General features: G+C 30.7%; 1 protein-coding gene across 2 annotated transcripts; it reads right to left on the bottom strand.

Moving 5' to 3' along the window:
* Nucleotides 1-5323: 5323 nt before the first annotated feature.
* Nucleotides 5324-9231, bottom strand: LOC108988651. 2 transcript variants are annotated; one of them, XM_035689766.1, is made up of 6 exons: nt 9003-9231; nt 8346-8423; nt 7643-7720; nt 6967-7044; nt 6261-6338; nt 5324-5655 (listed from the first exon to the last, which is right to left on the bottom strand). In XM_035689766.1, the coding sequence occupies exons 2-6, from the start codon at nt 8412-8414 to the stop codon at nt 5620-5622; spliced, it is 339 nt and encodes a 112-aa protein (XP_035545659.1). In that variant the 5' UTR covers nt 8415-8423; nt 9003-9231; the 3' UTR covers nt 5324-5619. The 2 variants fall into 2 exon arrangements, with proteins under 2 accessions (XP_035545659.1, XP_018817518.1); XM_018961973.2 differs by having other exon boundaries at nt 5324-5632; nt 9003-9230.
* Nucleotides 9232-10568: the final 1337 nt, after the last annotated feature.

Raw genomic sequence — 10568 nt, 5'->3', positions numbered from 1 at the left:
AACCTCTTGATCCATGACTTATAAAGAAGTGATCTTCAAACCAAAACATCACATGGTTCAAAAAGGTGTCCTAAAACAGATCCAAGCTTCAAACTCAAGATCACATGGGTAAACATCAACCAAAATATAAATTTAGCCAAGAACATCATCACTTTGGCCTAACCGAATATCTCCTTCCATAAAATTTCATATGTTCGAAACTAACATCAAATATCTTCAAAATAACATTCTAACATGTATATAAGATGCTTAGGATCTTCCAATAAAAATATCAAAGCCATTGGAATAAGATTAAACCATAAAAGATTTAAACTTTCTCAAAACAGAAACTGTTTTTCCTCTTCCAGTTTCTAAGTTTCTAGACCTAAGAAAATATTTCACCAAAACTTTTAATCATGCAACAAATCCTCAACCAATAATCATATACACATGTTAACAGTACTCCATAAAAATTTCGGACCAAGATCTATTCATTAGCTTGGTCAAAAACTCCAAAATATAACACACTCTCCAGTTTATCGCCCAGAATGACCTTTCTGGGGTCTAAACAACTTTTTACCAATCAAATGATCTCCAAATGGAACAAATAAGATATCCACGTAAACTAGACTCCAAAATAAACAACTTTCATGAAGGAAACGTTGCGAGGAAACACTTACAAAAGCTTCGAAACAGGCATTCAAAAGAGGTACGAAAAACTGTCCGAGAGTGTCTTTTGTGTTCTATGAAGGAAAAGTGTAAAGGAGAGTTGCTTTTTCGTGGGAAGTGGACTGAAGAGCTTCTTACACAAGCTATGTAAAGTGATAGGACTGAAGGAATGGTTGAGTGTTGGCCTTTTCTTCTCATAAAAATCAGACCAAGATCTTTTCTTAAGGTGGAGTGTAAGAGTGAATGAGTGAGGTGGCCCTTTAGCTATGTCTTTCAAGAACCTTCTAGGCTCTTCTTGTACAGATCTGGCCAGCCAAGTGGGGGTACAAAACTTAGCCATGAAGCAATCCTATGGTGACCAAATTCGTGGGCCTTAAAGGGCCTAAACCGAATGGGCCTAAAATTTGGGGTTTAAAGAGGGTTTGGGTTGCTATCAAGCCCAAATCCAATATCACTTGGCCCAATCAATTTTTCAAGGTTAACAAGGTTGGATAATGATGTTCTAACACAAATTTGAAGGATTAATAGCATGTGGAAGTGATTTAATCAAGTGATTAAACACAATGCTAGAAATCGGATTAGAAAATGTTTAGAGGCCAACTTTAGGGTTTTGGGGAAACCGTTTAGGGTTTCGATTTCAACCATGCTTTTGGGCTTTCGATTGGATTCCCACCATTTAGAATTTCACTAGGATTGAAAACCTCTTTGATCTGGCACAATTTGGTTGAGCAGATGAAACAAAGTTTTGCTTAAGCGACATGATCTCACACCTTGATTCCTTCAAATCCAACAAACGTTCCTTATGGTGCCAAGTGTCTAAAATTATTCACTAAGTGTGGCTAAGATCTTGCCAAGTGTCCAAATAAAACTTCTCTAATCCAATTTGGACATTCCACACTGTGATTTCGAAACACTGCAATTGGTGCGCTTATCGAGGTTACTATTCACTTCGAAAAAGTGAATCATAAACTTAGTACTAAAAATTCCTAAATATTCATATTAACCTTTAGTGAAAATCTTTTACCGAAATTTAACCTCGAAGTGCCCCTAAAAATAATTTCACAATTTCCAACAGACGTTTCGTCCGGAATTATGAAAATAGGATATTGTGCCATAAAATCCTAAATAATCCACTGAGTGTAATGGCATTGACCATAATGCATTCTGACACTTCTAACCACCTCAAATAAATAAAACTCATATTTCTAGCAGCATAGTGAGTGATAACACTGACTATGTTGACAGACTAAAACCTATGCAATAGGTCGATTCGTAAAAACTTATGGGATTTTCACGAGATTCCTAAAGTCAATAGAAATTCCGCCAATGAATTTCTAACGGGCTGTTACAATTTATAACAACGATACTTACAAAAAACAGCTATCATTCACTATCAATTTTGACGGACCAATTGTCCTAGTCCTCACTAAACACTTCAGTTGACTTATGTTCTTCTGACAATCCATTCTCAATTACTTCTTGTTCAACATCTTCTCTACATAATGGAATTATATCATATTGGCTTAGATCAGTAAATAGCTTGATCACTGATTCATTTTCTTAATATGCTTCTTCATTTGTTGGACTATCAAATTATTCATGTTGTTCATCTGCCTCTGGAATGTAATCATATACATTTATTAATGCAAACTTCTGTACTACTCACCATGAGTTTCTGTACTTTGGATCATCTAAATAAAAAAACTTGATTTGCTTGGATAGCGAGAACGAAAAGATCATCCTCATACCATGTGTGAGATGTATTGGTACTCATAAAATATTCATCATTATGCACTCCCAACCTAGGATTTGAGACATCCCACCAATTACATTTAAAAAACCAGACCATATGTCCCCCCCCCCAGCCACACACACACGCACACACTTTAACTCAATGATATCTTTGACAACTCCATAGAACTCAATGTTATCCTCCCTATGGCTTCATTCGACTATAATCCCACAATTTTGAGTTTTTCTATATTGTTCTCTATCAGCCAGGTGAAATCTATATCCACGCATCAATCATCCTGAGTATTGGATGGCTCACTTGAACGAACCACATGCCAAAGTATACAGTTCACTTGAGATTTATTCTAAATTATCACCATATTTCGATACAACATACATCAATAAATTTTATTTCAGTTATATCAATGTTAGATAGGAAAAAAAAAAGAGATTTGAAATTCGTAACTTTTCAAGAGTGAATAGTAACTTTATTGTTTTTTCGTTAACTTTTATTATTTTTTCGTTAAGTCTGCTAAGTCATATTTTACCAAAACGCCCTCAAGACCCTTCGCTATGTGACACGTAACTCCCTTGCATAATTTAATGAAAGATCCTGTTTTACCAAAAGGTCCTTAAGACCCTTGATCATTTGATATGTAGCTCCCTTGTAAAATTTAATGAAGGATCCTGTTTTTTGAAAAGCCCCTTAATAGCCCACACACATGAATTGACATCTCTTTTTCATGTCATTTTTGTTCTGATAGTGAACTCATTTTCCTTTCTTTTTGTTTCAATTTTTTAAAATAAAAAAATTAAAATGACTTTATTCTTTAGAACAAAAATGCTTTAGAGCATTCTCATGGTAAAATTCAATTTTAAGTAAATTTAACTAACTAATAAAATACTTAAAACAATCAATATATAATATTAATTATTAATTTAATTAGAATATAATTATTATTAATATTAATATTTAATATTATTAATTTGATTTGAATATAATTATTATTATTATTTTAATTATTAGAACTATAAAATGTGATAAAAATTAAAATTAAAAAAATTATTAAATTAATAAGATTTTATTATTATATAGAGAGTAAATAGATAATCTAATATGAATGCAGAGCAAATGCTTATACTTTGTTGAAGTTTAGATTTTTTTTTTAATCTTGATTTTTTTATCTTTCTTTAACCTTGTATTTTCTTTTTCCAAACAAATAAGCTACTAACTTTCACTTTTTTTTTTTAATTTAAATTATTATGTCAAGTGCACCCCCGGGCTAACGCACCCGGGACCGTTGCCGTGTGTGTGTGTGTGTGTGTGTATAGTGTACTTGGCTACCCCTTAATATTAATAAATTTTAACTTATATAAAACATATCTTCAAAGAATTCATGTCAAATTCAAAATGTTATTATGGAAGATATTATAGATGATCTGGCTAAACACTTGTATAATATTTACTTTAGAAAAATTTTATTATCAATCTGGTGTACACTAATAAAGTGCTTCTTACATGACATAATTTGATTTGAATTATAAATTTTAAAATCTAAATCTTACAAATCAAATTTTCAAATTTTACCATTTAAATGGTGTGGATGGTATGCTGATCTATACAGAGACTTATTAAACCCCTTTAGCTTATCAAACATTAGTCCACATTTTGAAAAAAACATAACAGAGAATGAAAAAAAAAAAATCAAAATTAAGCATTTTATAATTTTATCGGATGGGCAGTGAATAGTGAGTAGGAAAGAAAATGTTGGATTGTCAACAGTATTCTGAATTTTCATTATCCGGTTAGCTAGCTACCGTTCTTTTAAAATGACACTAGTTTTTCTTTAAATAATTAAAAACCATTTGTATCTATGAATAATGAAATTGCAAAGGGAACGTTGTCAGGAAGGACAAATCCATGGGAAATATATAGAAGACAGGGTATCATTACATGCAATCTTAGCTAGCTAGTGTGGCTGCAACCATTGTATATTGTTGGGTTGTGACACTCTTAAGGGCCCGTTTGTTTTCAGAGATGAGATGAGATGAGTTGAGATTAAAGTTAAAAAGTTGAATAAAATATTATTAGAATATATTTTTTAATATTATTATTGTTTTGGGATTTGAAAAAGTTGAATTGTTTATTTTATTTTGTGTGGAGATTTGGAAAAGTTGTAATGATGAGGTGAGATGAGATCAGATGTTTTTGGAAAACAAACAAGGCCGTCTAAAACTTAAATAAACCAAATGACCGAGTATGCATCAACGACAGCCTTGTTGTTATAGGTAATATTTCTGTACAAAATCAAAAAGCCCAATCAGTCTTGTACAAAATCTATACAAAATCAAGAGTGAAACATGATCATCAGTAAATGTGTTAACAGAAATTTCGATGCAGGTTCTCTTTTTATCATGCTTCTGAAACATGAAATTAAATACACATCTTCCATAACTAGCAAAAGGAATGTCTTAAGAAATGTTAAAACAAAGTCTGTAATTCATAAAGGAAAGAAATCAACGATATGTCTGTATATAAAATAGAAAATAGGCTGCCAATGATACGATACGCCTCCTTTCATTATAAAATTAACACCTATTTTGGGTAAAATGAAGATAAACCAAAAGCACCCGAACCAAAAAAAGAAATCTCAAATACCACTAAAGCCGGTTCTTGTTAATTAGTTGAAATCCACATTTTCCATCAATTTTACTTCTGAAATAATTTCCAAGAAAATATTTTCCCACAAAAAAACATGGAGCTGGTTTCGGTAGGAGAAGGATCGAATGCACAATTCGCCATAAAACTTTACTACCCAATCAAGAAGATCATCAATCACATGCACGAAATCCCCTTTGAGTGCTTTATAATATGGCCTATATATATATATATATTTTATTATTCTCATATGTTTTGACATGAAAAATATAAGATGAGACAGGATTGGATCCGTAATCAGTAGCAATAAAATGTGCCCCAAGTCAAAAAGTACCGTACTATTAAAACAACATTTGTTATTTCACCTTCAACACATCTGTTGGGGAACTAGTCTATTAAATAAACATGATTCAAGAATCCAAATTGAATACGACATTCCATAACTAGCTCTCGGATACATTTATGTCACTTGTTCGAAACAAATTTACTACCAAAATCAAAAATTACAGTAGCATGCCGATTTTTTTTTTTTTTAGAAGTAAAATGACCATATTGATTGGAAAACAGCTGCTTTGTCGACTTCATGAAGTTTCCCTGAATGAACAATCCCAGTTAGTCTGTAACAAATGTTGAAGATAAAGACCCACACTGTGAATAACACTATCATATCCCAATTAGTATGTCACATGTTCAAAACAAAAACATTTCCAAAACAATATCTCAATCTGAACATAATTTAAATCGTCCTACAAATTTTACAAAACTTCAATATATGATGAGACAGGATTGCAGTGATTCATAAGACCTAGTAATAAAATGTGCGCTAAGTCAAAAAGTACTTTACTATTAAAACAACATTTGTTATTTCACCTTCAACACATCTGTTCGGGAACTAGTCTATTAAATAAACATGATTCAAGAATCCAAATTGAATACGACCTTCCATAACTAGCTCTCGGATACATTTATGTCACTTGTTCAAAACACTAGTTTTTAATGTTGTGATTCATGTCTTCCATTAAACAAATCTCGAAACAAATATAGTATATACAAAACACTAGTCTATTTGTTAGGAAACTAGTTTATTTGTATAACATGATCCAAAAAATAAAAATTGATAAAGTTATTTTGGTTATGCAGAATGCAAGTTTCATATATTCAGATTCACATTCTCCATTAAACATATTTCGGAAACAAATATACTGCAAAAGTGAAAACTTACAGCTGCATAGGTAATTGAACCAATAAAATGGCCAAATGGATTGGAAGACTGTTGCTTTGTCGACTTCATGAAGTTTCCCTAAATGAACGATCCCAGTTAGTCCATCACAAATGTTGAACACAATGACCCACACTATGAATAACCCTATCATATCCCAATTAATATGTCACATGTTCAAAACAAAAGCATTTGCAAAACAATATCTCAATCTGAACATAATTTAAATCATCCTGCAAACTTTACAAAACTTCAATATATGATGAGACAGGATTGCAGTGATTCATAAGACCTAAAATTAAAATGTGCGCGAAGCCAAAAAGTACTTTACTATTAAAACAACATTTGTTATTTCACCTTCAACACATCTGTTGGGGAACTAGTCTATTAAATAAACATAATTCAAGAATCCAAATTGAATACGACCTTCCATATCTAGCTCTCGGATACATTTATGTCACTTGTTCAAAACTCTAGTTTTTAATGTTGTGGTTCATGTCTTCCATTAAACAAATCTCGAAACAAATATGGTATATAAAAAAGACTAGCCTATTTGTTAGGAAACTAGTTTATTTGTTTAACATGATCCAAAAAATCAAAATTGATAAAGTTATATCGGTTATGCAGAATGCAAGTTTCATATATTCAGATTCACATTCTCCATTAAACATATTTCGGAAACAAACATACTACCAAAATGAAAACTTACAGTTCCGTGGCTATTTGAACCAGTAAAATGGCCAAACTGATTGGAATACATATGGTTTTTTGACTTCACGACATTTTCCTAAATGAACAATCCCAGTTAGTCCGTAACAAATGTTAAAAATAAAGACCCAAACTGTGAATAACACAATCATATCCCAATTAGTATGTCACATGGTAAAAACAAAAACATTTCCAAAATAATATCTCAATCTGAACATAACGAAAATCATCCTACAAATTTTTCAAAACTTCAATATATGATTAGAGAGGATTGGAGTGATTTGTAAGACCTAGAAATAAAATGTGCCCTAAGTCAAAAAGTACTTTACTATTAAAACAACTTTTATTATTTCATCTTCAATACATATGTTGGGGAACTAGTCTATTAAATAAACATGATTCAAGAATCCAAATTGAATACGACCTTTCATATCTAGCTCTCAGATACACTTGTTCAAAACTCTAGTTTTTAATGTTGTGGTTCATGTCTTCCATTAAACAAATCTCGAAACAAATGTAGTATATACAAAACACTAGTCTATTTGTTTAACATGATCAAAAAAATCAAAATTGATAAAGTTATTTCGTTATGCAGAATGCTGGTTTCATATATTCAGATTCACATTCTCCATTAAACATATTTCGGAAATAAATATACTACAAAAATGAAAACTTACAGCAGCATAGTTAGTTGAACCAGTAAAATGGCCAAATAGAGCGGAAGACTGCTGCTTTGCCGACTTCATGAAGTTTTCCTAAATGAACAATCCTAGTTAGTCCGTAACAGATGTTAAAAATAAAGACCCAAACTATGAATAACACAATCATATCCCAATTAGTATGTCACATGTTCAAAATAAAAGCATTTGCAAAACAATATCTCAGTCTAAACATAATTTAAATCGTCCTACAAATTTTACAAAACTTCAATATATGATCAGACAGCTTTGGAGTGATTTGTAAGACCTAGAAATAAAATGTGCCCTAAGTAAAAAAGTACTTTACTATTAAAACAACTTTTGTTATTTACCTTCAATATATCTGCTGGGGAACTAGTCTATTAAATAAACATGATTCAAGAACCCTAATTGAATAGACCTTCCATAACTATCTCTCGGATACATTTATGTCACCTGTTCAAAACTCTAGTTTTTAATGTTTTGGTTCCTGTCTTCCATTAAACAAATCTAGAAACAAATGTAGTATATACAAAACATTAGTCTATTTGTTCGGAAACTAGTCTATTTGTTTAACATGATCCAAAAAATCAAAATTGATAAAGTTATTTCGTTATGCAGAATGCTAGTTTCATATATTCAGATTCACATTCTCCATTAAACATATTTCGGAAACAAATATACTGCAAAAGTGAAAACTTACAGTTGCATAGGTAATTGAACCAATAAAATGGCCAAATGGATTGGAAGACTGCTGCTTTGTCGACTTCATGAAGTTTCCCTAAATGAACGATCCCAGTTAGTCCATCACAAATGTTGAACACAATGACCCACACTATGAATAACCCTATCATATCCCAATTAGTATGTCACATGTTCAAGACAAAAAAGCATTTGCAAAACAATATCTCAATCTGAACATAATTTAAATCATCCTGCAAATTTTACAAATCATCATACCTGCTTCGTAACACCTAGCAATAAAATGTCCCCTAAGCCAAAATCTTTCCTATGAAAATAACGTATGTTGTTTCAACTTGAATACATATGTTGGGAAGCTATAGTCTATCAATTAAACATAATTCAAGAAAATCGAAATTGACCACGATCTACCATAACTAGGTCTCGGTTATGCAACAGAAAAACCCTAGTTTTTATATAGATATCGGTTAACAAGCCCAACCAGTCTTGCAGAAATGCTCAACATCAAGAGTAGCAATTCCACCGTTTCATCAATTATATCACTGTTTTATGAATTCCAGATGCATTAATCAGATGAATTGCAGATGCATTAAATTTATCAGATGAATTGCAGAGAATATGGAAAATGACAAGATCCAGTATGTGACAGACAAAATACCTGTAACACAGAGATGTATAATGGGTTCTCCCTCGTCGTCTTCGAAGAACTTTAGCAAATCAATGCAAGCTCAAGGAATTTGCTCGCAGTTTGCTTCTGGTTGATCCTTTGTATCGACCTGAATCAAAAGTCAAGTCCACGGTAGTAGGTTTGCTAGCTAGCTGGCGTTAAAATATGCGTATAATTAGGAAAAGGACGGCCAGAATTTCGCAGCAGATTATTACCAGATTGTACGTGTTGAATAAATACAAGACTTACTTTATAGTATTTACCCAGAGAGAAGAAAGTCTTGTATTTATTCAACTTAAGTATGCGTAACTCCCTTCTCGAAGGTCTACCCTATTATATATTATCAAATGATGGAGCACATGACCATTCACATTCTTTGAAGAAGAAATTAGTCTTGTATTTATTCAACTTAAGCATGCGTACCTCCCTTCTCGAAGGTCTACCCTATTATATATTATCAAATGATGGAGCACATGACCATTCACATTCTTTGAAGAAGAAAGTCTTGTATTTATTCAACTTAAGCATGCGTACCTCCCTTCTCGAAGGTCTACCCTATTATATATTATCAAATGATGGAGCACACCGGCCATTCACATTCTTTGAAGGATAATTTGATCAGTTTTTTACTGCAAATTAAAGTGTGACTACATATAAACTTTTTACATGTAAAAGTGATTGTAAAAAATAACTTGTATGTGTAAAATTTTTATTTAAAGAACCGGATATTAAAATACTTTACAACTCTATATAAAATAAAGGTAATATTAAAATTTATTTTTAATAGAGTTAAATAATTATATTAATTAATTAAAAATGAGTCGTAAAATAGTGATAACATAATTGTAAGCTAGTGTGATGTTAATCATCGAGAAAAGAGTGTCTGCAAATTAGTCAAACCGCGTTATGAAACCGAAAATACGCTCCATGCCAGCTGCAATTTTTGATAAAATTTGAGATTTGTTTCCATATCATAATATTTAAAGGAAAATGCTACATGCCCCTGGGGCTTCCGCTGGGTCTGTAGCATTTTTTTATTTATTCTTTTTAGTTTTTTTATTTATATAAATATTTTTAATAATTTTAAATATTTTAAAAAATAAAATAAAAATTGTAATATTATTAAAAAATATTTTTTTAATCTTTACTTCGTGATTAATGAAGTATTTTTTAATTATTTTTTTTTTTACTTTGAAATGTTTTTTAATGATATTTTAAATTTATTTTACTTTTTAAAAATATTTAAAAGTGTAAAAAAATCTATATAAAAAATAAATTAAAAAAATACACATATAAAAGTACATACTAAGCCTAACGGGAGCCTCCAACGGAGCTGTAGCATGTCTATTTTAAATATTTAAAAAATCATAATATTATTAAAAAATACTTTCTTAATCATGAAGTAAAATAAAAAATTATAAAAAATATTTTTTTATAATTTTTTATTTTATTTCGTGATTAAGAAAGTATTTTTTAATATATATTTTTTAACTTTTTAATTAAAAAAATATTTTTTAATAATATTTTAAATTTATTTTATTTTTTAAAAATATTTTA

Source organism: Juglans regia, chromosome 4 (genome assembly GCF_001411555.2).
Source record: "Juglans regia cultivar Chandler chromosome 4, Walnut 2.0, whole genome shotgun sequence".
Taxonomy (NCBI): domain Eukaryota; kingdom Viridiplantae; phylum Streptophyta; class Magnoliopsida; order Fagales; family Juglandaceae; genus Juglans; species Juglans regia.
The sequence above is the reverse complement of the archived record's forward strand: the minus strand, read 5'-3'. Positions and strand labels throughout refer to the sequence as shown.